The 17265-nt window shown below is 44.5% G+C and overlaps 1 protein-coding gene across 1 annotated transcript in view; it reads left to right on the forward strand.

Moving 5' to 3' along the window:
* The first annotated feature begins 386 nt into the window (after positions 1 to 386).
* The window catches only part of KIF26B (kinesin family member 26B), a 717418-nt gene continuing 700539 nt past the window's right edge, over positions 387 to 17265 (forward strand). Inside the window, exons 1-2 of the mRNA XM_006897738.1 lie at positions 387 to 449; positions 1072 to 1473. Coding sequence (XP_006897800.1) covers positions 387 to 449; positions 1072 to 1473 — 465 coding nt within the window. The remainder of the gene's footprint in view (positions 450 to 1071; positions 1474 to 17265) is intronic.

The raw sequence follows: 17265 nt of genomic DNA on the forward strand, positions 1-17265 counted from the left end.
CACCTCTCTTACAGCCGTCTCGCGTGGTTATTTCGCCCCTCTTTGCCATCGTGGAGGAGAACGGACTTAACGTGGCAGAGGGAATGCTCATTATCTGGATGTGACCGTGACAAGAGAACGTGTGACTGGAGGAGGCTGGAGATGCGGACAAGCATTATTTGAAGAGGAGAATAAACCCGCCACAGCAGCCTCCTCTCTCAACATTGGTGCTGCTACTTCTAGGGTCAATTCCCTTTTATTATTTTTTCCTCCTCCAAATCGAGACAGCTTGCCTTGAAGGCAAGAGACAGCCTCCCTCTACCCATTAGGGGACCTTCGGGCTTTGAAGACCGGTGGATGTAGCGCTGGCGGAATATTGAAACCCGCCTCTGGATAAATCAATCACGATGAATTCAGTAGCTGGGAATAAAGAGAGGCTTGCTGTGTCCACCAGGGGCAAGAAATACGGGGTAAGTTGGGACAGGGACAATGCGGACACGCGCCGGGGGCGATGCCCTCCTGCTGGCCGGTGGCTGCAGTCCGGCTCCGCGGGCGCACGCCGGCCCTTCTCCCGGCCCCCGCGGTCCCCCGGCCGCTGCGCCCCGGCCCCACACCCGCAACTTTTGTAGCATCCATTTACTTCGGAGAAGCTAATTCTGAACGCGAGGGCTTCTCAAGAATTCCTCGCCGTCTCTCGGATCGGCTTCCCTGGAACCTGGAGAGCCTGTCATTTACCATTCTGATCCAGAGGGATGCACCCTGAATAAATAAAAATGCAGGAGGCACAGTCCGGGCGGAGAGGGATCTCCCCGGATCTGGGCCATTTGGGGGGTGGTGGTGCAGAAGCTCATGTGTCCTCTACTTGGGAATCCCGTTTAAAACCCCCGAGCGAGCCCCTTCTCTTCCTGCCCCCAGGAAGGCTCGGCGGGTGCCCAGGAACCGGCGCGGGGTGTGCCCAGGCTGAGGGTTCCCTGAAAGCTGATTATTGAGGCAAATGGAAGGCCAAGAAGGGGTGCCCGGGGGGCGCAGACACCGGGGCTCGGGAACCCCGCAGCCCTGGCAGCTGCTGCAACCGGCGTATCTCCCTGGCAGGTGAATGAAGTCGGCTCGCCCCCCAAATCTGCAGCGCCCTTCTCCCCCGAGAGCTGGTATCGGAAGGCGTATGAGGAGTCGCGCTCGGGGAGTCGCCCCACACCTGAGGGCGCGGGGTCAGCGCTCGGCTCATCGGGGACCCCGTCGCCTGGCTCGGGCACCTCGTCTCCGAGCTCTTTCACTGGTTCCCCAGGCCCCGCCTCCCCGGGCATCGGCACCAGCTCGCCGGGGTCCCTGGGCGGCTCGCCAGGCTTCGGCACCGGCTCCCCGGGCTCGGGCAGCGGCGGTGGCTCCTCCCCCGGCTCGGACCGCGGCGTCTGGTGTGAGAACTGCAACGCCCGCCTGGTGGAGCTCAAGAGGCAGGCGCTGAAGCTGCTCCTCCCGGGACCCTTCCCCGGCAAGGTGAGCGCGGGTGGGGGGCGGGCGCGGGCCCAGCTGGGGGCGCCCTGGTGCACCGCTGACTCCGAGAGCCACGGGACGCGTCCTCCCGGACCAGCAGCCCTGCGTCCGGAGCAAGCCCAGGAGCCCAGATGGCGCGCCCCGGTCTCCTCCACCGCTGATGCGACCCGGTGGTTTGCTGGCAAACCACCCTTTAGAGCGCCCCCTCCGGGCTCTCTGCACCTGCGTGCCCTCCTGGGTCGCCCTGCGCGGCGCTACCACACCCAGGACCTATGGTGGCGCTGGGCCGGCCCGGGGACACGCTGACCTCCCACTCCCGACCCCCATCACAGGGCTGTCACTCGGCTTCTGTCCCCACCCCCACCTGTGATTCTTTGCAAAAACGTGGGCAGAAGCAGGAAAAGCAGTCTGAGATTTAGGACTTGACATTGTCCATTGCTTGTTTGTGGTCTTTCCTTCCCAAGGTTATAGAAACTCCCCCTTGAAAGGTAGTATCTCTCTCCCCCCCCCCCTTTAACATTCTGGCGGTGTGAGAAAGAGGAAGGGGCTGCAGCTCCTCAGAGCAGGGCTACCCTCTGGGCTTGCACACCGGACCCTCCATAGCAACCTTTAAGTCAGGCGCTGGGCTGACCCAGGAACGCCCATTGTGGAAGGATGCAATTGTATTCTCACAGCTGGGTCCAAGTGCTATCAGGTGATAATATTTACTCTTTCACTTCAAAGAGCCTTATCGGTAGAAATAGCAAGAAGACAGCGAATCTCCCTGGAAGTTTCTGCTAGTGTTTGCTCAGTGGAGTTTTCTGGCTTACAATCCTGTGACTTTTGAGATGAAATACTGTGATTTTGAGCAGCGGAATTCGGGAATAAGCGCATCCGCCTGCTTCATCTGCTTATCCAAATACGCACAGATTGCACAACGCAGAGGTCGAGTTAAACAGCTACAGACATTGTAAAATGTGGAGGAATTGCTACCAGTAAAACTGGTTTTCTCAGTTTAGAACTTATCTAAGTAATAATTAATACCTAGTCCATGTGCCAGTTCTATTCTGAATTAATTCATTAGACAACTGTTAAGAATATACTTCAGAGAATCTGAAAGGTTCTTGGACTCTTGTGTGTGCGGGACCCTTCACTTTAACCCTGTTTTTTTCACATTTCTTTGCTGTGATTTCCTGCCACTTTGGAAGTCCTCTGCCAGGCACAAAAGTGGACATGACATTCCTTGCCCACATGAAGCTTGTATTCCAATGGAGGATACAGACATTAACCGTGGAATGCGCGTTTCAGAATTGATAATGTATCTGGCAATCGGAGCAAGTTACAGGGAGCTGTGGTGGCTTGGTCCATAGGGAGCTCACTGTTAACCCAAAGCTGCACGTCTCTAGAAATTCGAATCCACCTGAGGTTCTGAGGGAGAAAGATGGGCAGTCTCCTTCCTTGCTATTTCCAGCCTCGGAAAACTCCCTGAAGGGTCGGAAATGCGTTGATTGGTTCCACGGAAAACAAGAATAAGAAAATGGAAGTAAGGTCCAGGTCATGAAATAATTTTAGAAGATCCTTGAGGCCTCATTTTTTTGAATCAGTTATTAGAGTGACTAGGTTTTTTCCTCCCCAGTTTGAGTTCCCTTTTGTGTGCCAAGGTGAATACAAACATACTCGTACACAAAAAAGGAGAGAAGAAGAAAAGTTATATACAGGGAAGTGACACTCATATTGACGCATGCATCCTTTGTGTTTAATGGGGTCATTTGACAGTGGATTTTTGTTTTGTTGAAGCAGCTTGGAAAATTCACTAACAGGGCAATGAGAGACAGCCTGATGGATTTGCCATTTTTATTCTTTCAGTGAAAATGCAAGTGATACTAAGACACTGCTGATATTGCCAGAGTGAGGAGAGGGCTAGGGGAGCCTTGGCTGTTGCATGTCTTCTCACAGGGATCCCTGCTTGCCTACTGAGGAAATGCCAGTCATGGGGACCACCCTGCCCCCATGTCCTCATGAATGTCACCTGGTTACCTGAGTTCTGTACATGAGATAGGACAGTGAAGCATCACAGGGTAGATGAGGAACTAAGGGTCTTTGGACTAGCTTACTGTCTGAAGACTAGGTGCACAGTTTTAACTATGGATTCTTCTGCATGTTACTGAGACTCATTTGAAATAATTTTAGCCATTTACAAGTTTTATTTGTATGTACAGGTTAGGTACAGTTTCTGTCATCCCTTTAAAACTGACAGTGTTTTAACTGAAAAATACCATGTTCCCTGGTAGATCATGGGCATGGAGCATTTAACCTGAGGGACAAGACTTTTCTTCATTGAGCTGGATTTGTGAGTAAACTGTAGACCTCTGTAGCCTTCAGGCCCACAAGGAGTTAAGTTTCCTTAGAATTAGAGATGCTGTTATGTCTCCATAAAAAAATTTCCCATCAATTAAGAGTTTGATAGAGAAAGACATGTTTTTAAGGGAGAATTAGCATCTTTGTAATGTGCTTATGATATTTGACCATATTGGGAGGAGTACTTTCTGAAGTACTCTTAAGATGTATTTAAAGCCTCATAGGCAAGCATTTAAAAGCCAAAAGCATGATAGAACGTTCAGGAGCCTTATAATTTTAGAGTAGAATTGGGGCTTGGCTATTTCTCTCTCACGAATTGCCTTTGTGACATTGAGTAAATCAGTTTTCCCCTATTTTAGTACTTCCCCATTTCCCTGATAAGAGAAAAATGGAATTCAAACAATACTAAAGTATGGTAAACATTTTTTACAATGAGGATTCAAAAAGTACTTTCATTCTTTAGAGAACTATTTAAGGACCTGTTATTAACTAGATAAGATGCTGTGTTCAACAGGAGTTAGGTTACAAAGCATTACCCTCATTGGAGAGCATTTCTCAAACACCGTATTGCCTTACGGGTTTTCAACACTGCCCCCACTATTTGGTAGTATACCCTACTGAATTTGCCCCAGCTCTGTCCTTGGGACAGTGAAGTGCTAGAGAGAGCCTCTGTGTGGCAGGCATCTGGATGCTTCTAGGAGTCAGTGAGGGGCCTGCAGAAGGACCACTCTGTTCTGAGTATTCTGAGTAGTCATGTGACCACTGGATAGCAGGGCTTTGAGGTTGAGAAGGTAACGACTTGAGGTTGTGTTCTTGGGCCAGTGCCCAGCAGTGGGCAGTGGTGGTGTTACCTAAGGCAGACAAAAGGGAAGACACAGATGTGAGTGGAGTTCAGAGGGAAGGACAGAAATAGATTTGGGTTTTCATGCATTGGGTGAAGTTTCTAGAAAGAAATTGATGGTGGAGGCTGGTTTAGGAACAAAGCACGTTATGTTGTTGGCTCTGTGAAGACACTGGAATGTGGCAGTGACAATGGCGAGTTAGCAGCACTCAGGGTTGATCCTTTCAAATACACTCACCTGGCTGAGGAGAGATGTGTGCATGGTGACGGGCTATAAAACATTCTGATTGACTTTTACTACTTCACGTGGTAAAAAAAAAGCTTACTGGGTTTATAGCATTTCTTTGCCAGTGCTGGTAAGTGGAAACAGATAAAACAGAAAGAGTGTGGACTTGTAAAGTTATGGGTTGTAAGAGAAAGTGCTCTCTTTACACCCTGCAGTCTTCCGATGTAGAAATTTCCAGTGGTAAGATCATCTTTCCTGTGTTATGGACAGAGATGGCGCTGGGTCAGGAGTACCTCTTAGGGAATCAGGGAATAAATCCTTATTTTGGGATGATTCTAGATCAATCTGCTATGTGAGACAAAACTTTGGGAATGACAGTGTAAGCGCTTCTGCATGTCAGCCCGAAGAAATTCCAGCAGCTGGTAGAGGGGTCATCATCAGATGTTGGCCATTGCCACCACAAGAAGAGAAAGCCTTCCTTCATATTGAGAAAGAGCCATAACTGTGTCCCATTCTGCCTTTTCCTCAGTCCCATATTCTATTTGTCAAAGTCCCAGAATTGTCAGGGGTATTAACCAGACATGGGGTGGCCTGGGAATCACAGATGAAGCAAAGGAATGTGTTACGGGACTTAGCAAACGCCAAACGTGGTCTCTAAATAGCCAGAGCTCAAGTAAGTCTAGACTTCAAAAACTTTTATATATTCTCCCACTCTCTGATTGGCTCCAAAACAGGAGCATGAGGAAAAACCCCCAAGCATCACCCACAAAACAAACCTACTCACAAGCTCCCCCTATTATCACATGTGAGACATTTGATAACTATAGAAGATGGAGAGTGCATTTCAGTATGTCTTAATTTTGAGAGAACTCCAGCTGACATCTTCCACAAATATGTCACTGTTTTAAAAAGTCTTTATTTTGTTTCTGTAATGCTACTTGTTCTTTCTTTGGGACATTTGTGATTTAGTTTCTTACCATTTGGGGAGTGTATTAAAGGATTGGATAATAAATATCAATAATGGCAAGGCTTTCCTGCAGCATTGATCATTGAAAAACATGGGAAGCAACGTCAAAGTCCTTGAAGTCCTTGAAGCCCAGATGTGTGCGAGCCCTGACCATGTCCTCTAAGAAGCTGTGGAATGATAATATAAGCTATGGAATAATAGCATTGCTTTCTACCAGACATTTAATTTTGAACAAACATGGTCAGTGTTTATTATAACTTAATTCACTTTACAAAAATCCCTGGCCTGTAATAAGTTCTTCTACACTCATTGCAGAGGAGATTATTGCATTAGAAATGTGATTTTTTAAATGGCTGAGGGTAGTAATTTGTCACCATTTGGAAGGATTAAGTCAATTAAAATTTAAGCTACATCAGTTGTGCTTTGGCATGACATCACAGACCATACCATTCATTAGCTATTAATATCGGTGATAATAAATGGCTACCAATTATAGTTCTTATTTTGTGCTTATGCTACAATATACGCCCATATATACACAGAGCATCCCTCCCATATGGAAAAGTGAAGATGAAAGTAACTTCTTTTCTTTACTCTGACATTTTATATAATTGATACATGTGGTTAAGGTCACAAAAGAAAGCTTAAGTAAAGGTACAAAGAATAGAGGACTCTTGGGGCCACCCTCCTCCAGGCCCACTGAAGGTCACTCACTGGGTAACCCCAGTGAAGGATCACTCCTGGGGAGGGAACATTAGGATGATTTTACTGGGCTTTGTGGGAAAAGAAAGGTGGAAAGGTGGTCAAGATTCTGAGCTGAATGAAGTTTTTTTGGCTGGACTTCCTCATATTTATATTCACCCATTGAAGCCTGTTGTCTAGTCTGAGCAGAAACCTTGCCTGGGGTCTTGACCTTCAGGAGGATGGGGCTTCCTGTGCCTACTCAGCTGTTGTGGGCTCTGCCCTGCCTCCCCCTCTCAGAGATGTCAAACTGCCTAGGGTCTTAGGATTCACTCTCTCTTTTCAGGAATACCAGACGAATTTCTACTTTGCCACCATCTTGAGTTTGCAGTTTGTTTTTGGGATTTTCCCCTCTCTTTCTTTAGATTTTTTATTATTATTAATTTTAATGCACGTTTACAGAGACTTTGGATTTCCATTCATTTCATTGTTGCTCTTTTCTCCCTGCCCACCTCTCCCCCCAGTTCACTCTTCTCTTTGAAAAGTAAAAGAAAAATTCTTTCATTGTTATACAATCCCTCCTCCCAAGTCCACTCCACTGTGCAGCCTTCATTCTGGACTCCTGTCATGACAATAATACCTAATCATATATCCCTTTTAAACAGTTCTCTCTCATCTGTTTCAATGCAGTATACATAATTTATCCCATCTTTCTCAGTCTCCCCTGAATCCCAATATCAGTCCCATTTTACAACAGTGACACTATCCAGTATTTGTCCTTTTGACTGAGATATTTCACCCAGCATAATGTCCTCCAGGATCACCCATTTTGTGTAATAGTCCAAGAGTTCCTTGTTTTATACAATGCAGCATAGTATTCCATTGTGTGAATATACCACAGCTTCTCTATCCATTCTGTTTGTTGATGGGCACTTGGGTTGTTTCCACCTCTTTGCTATTGTGAACAAAGCTGTGATAAAGATAGGTGTGCATATATCTGCTTGGGTGGCGGTTATGGTTTCTTTGGGGTATATTCCCAGTAGTGGAATTGCCAGGTCAAATGGTATCTCTATTTGCAACTTTTTGAGAAAGCACCATACTGCCTTCCATAGTGGTTGCACCATTTTACACTCCCACCAACAGTGAATAAGGGTTCCACTTTCTCCACAACCTCGCCAGCATTTGTTGTTTGCTGTCCTGTTAAATTTTGCTTTTGTTACAGGGCATCTTTAACTTTTGTAGTTTTATTGTAGCCATGGAGTAAGCTTTGATTAGAATGGACTCCTATTGGTCTCTACCCCACCAATTGATCTTTCATATTAATATTTATCCACCAAAAATATCATAAATCACGTTTGTATAGATGTAAGAGGGCTAGGAAAAGACTTGTATTTCCTAATTACTTTTGAAATATTCATCCAGATGTCAGACCAGTTCATGTCCACCGTTCTGTTGACTGCTGTCTTTGGTATGGCCCTAGAACCTGGCTAAGAAGCCACTGTCCCCTTTGTTTCTGGCTGTGGGTTTCAGCACTTCCATTCCATTCATGGATGTTGCTGTTGCTGGCTGCCTGGGCCAGCTCTGCTCCTACACCAGGGCCATGGTCTGGTCTTGCATGGCCCTTATCATCAACTCTGTGGTCTGTGGTCTCTAGGGTTGCCAGCGGCTCATTTTCAGAGTCGATTCCCAGGCCTTCCTCTGTCTTCCATCTTAGTCTGGAAGTTCTCCTGAAGCCTCTACACACCTCTGTTGACAGGTGGGTGAGGGGCTCGCTAGGTGCATTGGCTGGAAGTTGAACTGGGTCTCCCTTGTGGAACGTGGAATTCTATCACTGACTCATGCGTTAGCTTCATGTCTTTGCCCTCGTTTTTACCTGCTCAGCAGCTGCTGGCCCCTGAGGACAAGTTTGCATTTCCATGTCATATCCATTGCACTTTGGAGTTGGCCCCTCCATTAGGCTGAGAGATGTATTGACACAGTGGCTGTGGCAGTATCTCAGGGATGGTGAGGATGGCACAGGATAAGGCAGGGTTCAGGTCTCCTGTTCAGGGTTGCTGTGAATCATGGCTGAGTTGACAGCACCCAACAACAGTAGATGGTTCCTGGATCCTGTCTCAGTCACACTCTTGGCGTGCTTTGGAAAGTCGTATTTTTACATTTTACTGGAGGAGAATCTAGGAGGGGAGTCCAGGTGGTTTCTTCCCTTATACTGAACCAGTAGAGTGGCCAAGGGGTGGGGCAGCCTAGAGAGTCCAGGGTCCTGGACGCCCCTGGACTCAAACTTGTAGGTTTGCTTAAGGTGCCCGTTGGATATGCAGGTCACATCATTTGTTAGCTTGCTTTCAATTTTAGGCTTGCTTATTAAAAAGGAGCTTCTTTATTATTTTTAGTATCTTGAATTATGTAAAGCATTTAAATATTCCACAAGTCAGCATTTCTGTGAAAGATATCCTCAGCGATGTCTTCTTGGTCCCTGTAATTGATACTCCTCTGTATAGACTGACATTGCTGTAAACTTCTGGTTTATTGTTAGATAATTTCTTTCTGAAAAAACAGAAATGCATATTCCTGTGTATGTGTGTTTATACACACTTTAATTTTCCAGGATAACTCTTAATCCTTTCTTATAAATAAGAAGGCACACTACATAAACTATTGGCTTTTTTCCTTTGAAATTGTTTCCTTATGATTATGCAATGCTGTTCACAGAACTCAACCCTTGTTAACATCTTTTTTATGTCATATTTTAATATTTTATAAAATTTTGATTTTATACTGGTTTACTTACAAAATTTGTTTACATTATTTTCACACTGATCTTTCCACTTTCCTTTACCCACCCCTTGCTTCACCCATCAATTGTCTCAATGGAATGGATTCAGAAATTATGGTACAGTCACATGATGGACTACTATGCAGCATGCAGGAGCAATGATTAGGTAAATCACTACCTAACTTGGGAGCGACTGGAGAGCATTATTCTAAATGAACTAACTCAGTCCCATAAGGACAAATACTGTATAAGACCATTATTTTTAACATTTGTATGATGTGAAATCTTTTTTCTAGAGCATGGAATACCCTTCTATTTGAACAAGTCTGCTTTTATAAAAAGATTATATTTATTTTATATTGGTTTGCATGCAAAATTCCTTTACAACGTGTTTTACACGTTTCTCTGTTCACATTGTGTTTCATAGGATCATTCCTATGCATTGTGTTTTATTAAATTAATTTTAACCATTTCTCATATGAGCTTTGCACATTTCTTGTTAAATTTATTCTTAGATACTCTGTCTTTTTTGCTATTAGGCGTTTTCTTTCATGGTTTCTTCTAATTGATAATTGGTATACAAAGGATATGAATTTATGTTATCTTACTATTTTTAAAAATTCATTAATTAGTCATGGCTTTTAAAATTACTAAATACTAAAGAATTTGTTTTCTACAAATAGAGATATTGTTGTTGTCTTTGTTGTATTGTACCATCGAATTGGAACAGACTCATAGCTGACTGATGGGTTTTCAGAGGTGGTAAAATTGTAAGAGAGATTGCCCATCTTTCTCCGGTGGAGCAGCTGGTGAAGTCAAACCAGCATGCCTTTGGGTTGAAATACAACCAATTCATTGACTGTCAAGCACAATTCCTTAATACCAAGCTGTAGGGCTCCCTCAATAACACTGTTGTTCTTCCTATTTTAATGCCCATCTTCACATTTTCTTGTTTGTTACAGTCACTTATTCATTGCTGTCTAGTGAGAATAGATGCTTAGCTGACCCTTGAGTGGCTTTCCTGGGGCTGTAAACTACATGAGAGAAGATTGCCCACCTTTCTCCGCTCTTGTTGCTGGTGGGTTTGAACCACCAGAGAAGTGCTGCCTTCTGCTTAACAGTGCCACTTCCTAGAGACTCCAGCACCAGAGCTTCCTTTAATTACCTAATACTTAAAATGCAGTGCTCGGTAGCACTGATAGAGTGGACATCTAGACCCATCAAGGAAGGTGTTGGCTTTTGAACCAAAGTCCCTCTCTAGTTTTTATAAACTTTGGGTAGTGCTTTTAAATTTCTAGCTTATTTAGTGTTTTTGTAAGGAATAAGAATTGTATTTTGCCAGATGTCTTCATGATGAACAGAGATGCTTATGTGATTATTTTCCTTTGCTTCCTTTGATCTATTAAATCTTTAGGATTGATTTTCTAATAATGAACTGTCCCATAATAAACTCCACTTGGTCATGACATTTGATTTTTTAAATATCTGTTGGGTTCAATTTGCTTGTGGGAGTGGTTTGTTAGTATATTATTTTTTTATCTTTGATATTCATAAACCAATAAATGCTTTTTGTTTCCTCTTATGGAAGTGCTGTAGTGCTATGCAGCTTTATAACCAAGTTGTGAAATAATTCCTTCCCTGGAGCAACCGAGAGTCTAGCCTTAGAGATGGACAAGGAAACAAAGAGTTATGTTACATGCTGGACCAGAGCCCACACAGGCTGTTTGGGGGCCCAGAAGAGGTGACAGGTGCTGGACTCGGAAGGTGAGTCGACGTTTAGCACAAGGGCATGGTGGAGCTTAGATACCCCAGGCTGAGGGAGTGCCAGACATAGAATACATCCACAGAAGCCTCATTACAGCGCAGGATGTGAATGAGTGAAGCAAGTGGCGAGTGAAGTGGCAGGAAGAGGGTACGGCCATCTGTAGGCCAAGGAGGCTGCGTTTTAGTCGGTAGGTGGGGTCAGCTGTTCACAGGCTTTGGAAAGAGGATGAAATGATCAGCTGTGAATTGAAGAAAGATTGCACTGACAGTAGGAAGATGATTGGACGAGGGTGCCAAAGACCAGTTTGGAGATCGATGTCATTCAAAGAGGACTTGAAATAAGGCAGTAGTGATGGAAATGAAGAGGCAGCTATAGACCTGATGTTGTTTCTGTTGCTGTGTGCTATTGAGTCAGAACCCACCCATCGCTGACCCCCAGCGGATTTTCAGAGGCAGTAAATTTCAGGGGAAGAGATTGTCCATTCTTCTTTCGTGGAACAGCTGGTGGTTTTGAACCGCATGCCTTCAGGTTGGCAGCACCTTTCCTTACCACTGGACCACAGAGCTCTCCCAGATGCGATAGCTATATTAAATATAAAATTCATGACAGGTGGCAGCTGAGACATGGAGTAGGAGATTTGAGCCCTGCTCCAAGGTTTCTGCTTAGGCTGTGTGTATTTGGTGCTGCCATTTATTGAGATGGCAAATACAGACCAGGAGGGTTTTGAGAATGGCGGTGGATAATTAAATTGTTTCGGGTTTAGTGGAGCATGAGATGAAATGCCCAGTGAGGTCCACCTGGGCTCTAGACCCAGAGCAGATGAGGAGGTGGAAGCTGTCAGCCTGAGGGAGGAGCTCCAGGTGGTTGATGGAGGTTGTTTGGGGAGAGACCACAGATGGAGGAGGAGGGAGCTTGGGATGTCATTCACAGCAAAGCAGTGGGCAGCTCAAGGAGCTGGGGGATAAAACACGGAGAAGATGAAGGAAAGAGAGGGAGCTAGGAGAGATGGAGATTCAGGAGGAAAAGGTATTACAGAGGATTGTAAAGGTCAGACCCCTGAGCAGGTCAAGGTCAGGACTGAGGATTCCAGTGCATTGGCAAACAGAAAGTCATTCTAGATCTGTTAGAAGAGTCTCAGGTATTATGGAGGAAGGCCACGTATTTAGGGTGGAGAGGTAGGGACACTTGAGGCAGCATTTAAGGTATGGAGGACACCAGGATATGTCCAAGCTTCTTTATTTTTGTGAAGCTTTTAATTCGGTAACGATGGACATTCCTGTCATCGCTTAATATGTGATGTTAGGAAAGTCACTTAACCCTAAACCTGGGTATTCTCATCTCTACAATGCGGGTGTTGATAGGACAACCCCACCCCACCTCACCCCACACCAAGGATTTGTGAGGATTCAAGAGCAATGAACATCCCATGGATGGCCAAGAGAACCATCAGATAATGCCCTGGAGAGGGTGCAGCTGGAGTGCTCTTTGAAGGCAAGAATCATGAGGCTTTGCCTCATACACTTTAGACATGTTCCTTGGAGAGGGACATGATGCTGGGAAGGGTGGAGCATCGGCAAAGGAGAGGAAGACCCTCAGCGAGGTGGACTGACACGGTGACTGCTGCAATGGGCTCTTATGTGTCAAGAAGTGTAAGGATGGCACAGGATAGAACAGGGTTCAGATCTTTTGTTCATAGGGTCTCTATGAGTCATACTCAACTTGATGACACCTAACAACAATAGTGAAATTGTGAGTTGATATTCAGCCATCATTTTCCATTATTAATCCAATAATTTTTACAAGTTATGGGACACCACACAACAATCAGAAGACACACACCATCTCCTTTCTTGTTTCTTCACCTCCAAGTGAGTGAAACATCTTGTTCATTTGTGAAATGGCTCCATGGAAATGTTAGGAGACCTCAGCTGGTGGAAATAGCTCCTCCGTGTTAGTTGAGCTGCGGTGACTATGGATTGAGATGCTTTGCCACAGATGGAAATTCTTTCTTTAAGCCCTTCCCTCACAGGGTTGCCCAGGGTTGGGAGCTAGGTTGCAGATGTCTGTTTGGGGCTTTTTAGGGTCTGAATTCTCGGGTGAATGACAAAAACCAGAGTCCCCCAGCAACTGCCGGCCTGCCCCTCTGAGAAGCACCAGGCATGTGGGCTTATCTGCATGCCAGTCCAGATTTATCTTCCTCAGACAGTGTTTTTTGCTGATGTTATCACATCAGTTCCAACTAGACCTTGTGGAGAATTCTGGACAGACAGACAGACAACTCTCCTTCAGCACACAGTATTTCCTGAACATAGCTCCTAATCTAGACTTGAAGGGTGGAGAGAGTTCTTATAAGCATATTTTTTTAAAGAAAAGCAGTTATTCTTAATATTGCTATATAATTTAAAATATTAGAAGGCTTTAGAGTAAAGTAAGTTCTTTTGAAGTAGAGGACTACATCTAAATATATCTTAAGTATTATAAACAAGGTTACAGCTGAAGGGCTATTTTTATTCATTTCTTCTGCTTTATGAAGTTTAAGTTCAAGACACACAAAAATGCATGAAAAATGTTTAGAGAGCTTTGTTTTAATATCATTGATCATTCTTATACATAAAATTTTTCCACTTAAAAGATATTTAGAATATAGTTGAAATTGAAATAAAAAAACGTTTTGATAGCATGAACCCCAAATACTTTGTAATCTGTCTTCCATCTGTCTGTCTGTCTGTCTATCTATCAATCTATCACCACCTCTATCTATCATTCTATTTATCTATCTGGCATTTATCTTTATCTATCTAGAAATACTTTAAAATCTACTTTATAAAAAAAAATCTATAATCTCAGCAGTGACAGATGAAAACTTTATTCCTTTATCTAATATGAGTGATACAAACTAGTGCCTTTGAGGTAAGGAACTGAGCTGCTAACCCAGAGGTACTTCGTTCAAATCCACCAGCTGCTCTGAAGGGGATTTATGGACAGTTTCCTCCTATTCAGTTTATAGCCTCTGAAAACCTTCTGGAGGGTTAACTATGAGTTCTTCCCAAATGTCCACAAACAACAACAATCTGAGTGATGTATCTGAGATTTGTAATTATTAATTAAGGAATTTTTGTGAGACATAATAGGATCTTTTCCCCCTTCACATTATTGTAACTGAATTTTATTTTTTTATGTACAAAGTGTTGATCTTGTTTCTTGATATGTAGAGGTCTCAGCTAGGCCACCCAAGAAAGATCACTTAGTCCAACTTGATGAAGCCAATATCTTTGGCGTGCTGATGGAAACACTGGTGGCACATATTTGGTCCGTATTTCTGGATCAGTCCGTGTTGGTTTGAGCAAAGAGCGAGAACTCTGGCTGAATTTTCACAAGTGACTCCAGTAGAGCTGCTGGTGACCCATCTTGTTTGGAGGGAAGCACCAAGGCAAACAGCATAATAGGATCTTCTAGAGGCTGACAATTTTCTTACATATAATTCCCTCCTTTAGTTACTGATGATAGGCAGCTACGCTCTCCCACAGAACGCTACTATCTTATTTGTAGCGGTTGCTTTCTTTAGTTATAATCACTATGTACTAACTGGTGATTTCACACAACCTTAGTAAACTTGTGAATTAACCAATTAGGAAATACCAGCAATAATAGCAGCTCCCCAGAGCTGCTGAACTATCTGACCCAGTGGCTACATGGAAAAGAAACATTGGAATTCATCAGATGATTAACAACCACCATCATTATCAGCAGCTGGCTCCATGTCCCCCCTCTGAGGTGCTTGGTGTGTGTCGGACCCTGGATGTCTTCATGGTGCCACGGCTGTGAGCGGGTGCGCCATTTGTCCTAAGCCAGGCTGTGTGGTGACAGGAGCGGAGGGATAGATGGAAAAGGACACAGAGAGAGGCATAAAGGGCGGGGGAGGACAGGAGAAAGGCTGAGAAAAATGGAAGGTAGATAGGTGGGGATCTCAGAAAAGAACAGCCTTTATCGAGAGATACCAATAGCTGAGGAGTTGATTCCGGCTCATGGTAACCCAGTGTGTGTGAGAGTAAAATTATACTCCATGGGTTTTTAATGGCTGATTTTTAAAAAAGTAGATTATCAAGCCTTTCGTTTGAGGCTTCTCTGGTTAAACTCAGATTTAGCAGCCTTGTGATTTACCCTATTGTACCCTCCACCACACAGGGCCTCTCTTAGTTACTGGCTGAGTCAGCTCCGAGCACCAGTTATTGATGTGCTCTTGGGCAGGTCACTTCCCTAGCTTCATTTACTTCCAGGAGTGGAGGGAGCCAGTAAGGTTTAGATTCTTTACAAGTTTTTGAGACTCTGAAGCTGGAGAGGGGCCTGAGAGGTTATGGAGCTTCATCCTTGCTCCTCAATTTAAGGGTGTGTTTGGCAAAAATCGTGTACGAGTTTTGGACTGCCACTAGAGCCGGGGGCGATCTTGAGGCTGTTACATTGGTGTGACTTCACCCTCCCAGCTGGCCAGCTTCCTTGTTCCCCAAGCCAGTGGCCTGGGAGAGCTGCCAGTACTGCTGGAACAGCCTTTAGAATTTTGGTCATGGATTGACTAAGAAGACTCTTACTGAAGCCTCGACTCTCTTGTCTTTTGAGTTTGTCCTCATGAATAAACTTAGACAAACAATGGGACAATAGATTTCATAAGAGTGATCTGGTAAGAAATGGCTGAGGATTGTATATTGCCTTAGATACAAAATAGACTGTTTAGATATTTTACTTTAGTGCCATATTAATTTATGAAGGACCATTCATCTTGAGAAACAATATGGGAGCATCAGAGCCCCGTTTTATTCTTCATGCCTGAATCCTCTAACTTAAAACACAGAAATAGACAGAACCCTCTTGTGTATTTGATTTCTCTTGTCTTGCTGTCTGCTCCTTCAGACATTCGGAGAGGGCTGTGTTGCTAGGCCGTTGTTTATGTGCCGCATGCGTCCTGCATGGAGGGTGGGTTGAGTCGCCCTGTGCTCTTGATGCTGTGGTGCGGGGATTGACACGGGGACTGCAGCAGTGTGCTCAAGTGTACCAGAGCTGATGAGGATGGCACCGGCTCAGACAGAGTTCAGATCTGTTCACAAGGCCGCTATGAGTTGTAGACATCAGCACCTAATCACAGCTCACTTATTAGGGAGCTCTGATGGCTTAGTGGTAAGGAACTGTGCTGCCAACCTAAAGGCACTCATTTCAAATCCACCAGCTGCTCTGTGGGAGGAAGGTGAGCATTCTCCTCCCTTGTTATTTACAGCCTCTGAAAACCTGCTGGAGAGTCGGCTGAAGGCCAGTTCCAACTCGATGGCACACAGCAACAACAACTCACTTATTGTCGTTTTATTTCCCTTCCTTTTACACCACCGGGGTTGCCTCTTTACAAGAACTAACTGCTGTGCAAGGTTCCCTTTTAATTTTAACCTTAATATTTAAATGTTACAGAGTTTTATGCTAAATACAACCCAGATTTACGGGTATGAAAAGCAGTTTCCTTTTGCCTTGACAAGTTTGGAATTCCGCTCGGCTGGCACTATTGAACAGATGTGGTTAAAATCAGGTACCAAGCTCCAGGAGCCCCACTCGATTACTCCCCTCTCTTCCATTAAGCCCTTTACTCACATGGCAAACCCATATGAACCACCCCAAGCCAGCTGCCCCGGGGTCTATATATGCTGAGTGACTACACAAGCGCCACAGTAGAACAGTAGAATATCAGTTTTCTGCAGCGCCTCAGGTCAGACTCGAACTGCCAACCTGTGGGTTAGCAATCCAGTGCTTTCACTGTTACATAGGGTTTTTAAATGTCTGCGTTGTGTGTTTTGGTTTTTTAAGGGGGTGGAAGCAAGTCACCAGGCCTTTTATAAATTGACATTTTTGTTGGCTCGCATGGATTCATCTGCACTGTTTCATACATGTACTTTTTCTTTTGTCCAGTTGTTCATGCATGTGTGTTTCATTTGTTTATGATGTGTTGTTATTTTATTTAAAATATTTTTATTATTATTTTAGTTTTTCATTCACATTGTGTTTCTTTGACCATCCCCACACATTGTGTCTTACACTACTAATCACCATTGATCTGTGCACACTATTACCCCATCTTTTCAGGTCCCACTGGGTCTTTCCTAATTTCTTTGCCCCCTCCCTCCATGCACTAAATTCTTCGACCCCGGGGTTTCTCCCGCTCTCGGCCTCC

The sequence above is a fragment of the Elephantulus edwardii genome, unplaced genomic scaffold, assembly GCF_000299155.1.
Source record: "Elephantulus edwardii isolate Elephantulus edwardi_28Jun2011 unplaced genomic scaffold, EleEdw1.0 scaffold00214, whole genome shotgun sequence".
Lineage (NCBI taxonomy): Eukaryota > Metazoa > Chordata > Mammalia > Macroscelidea > Macroscelididae > Elephantulus > Elephantulus edwardii.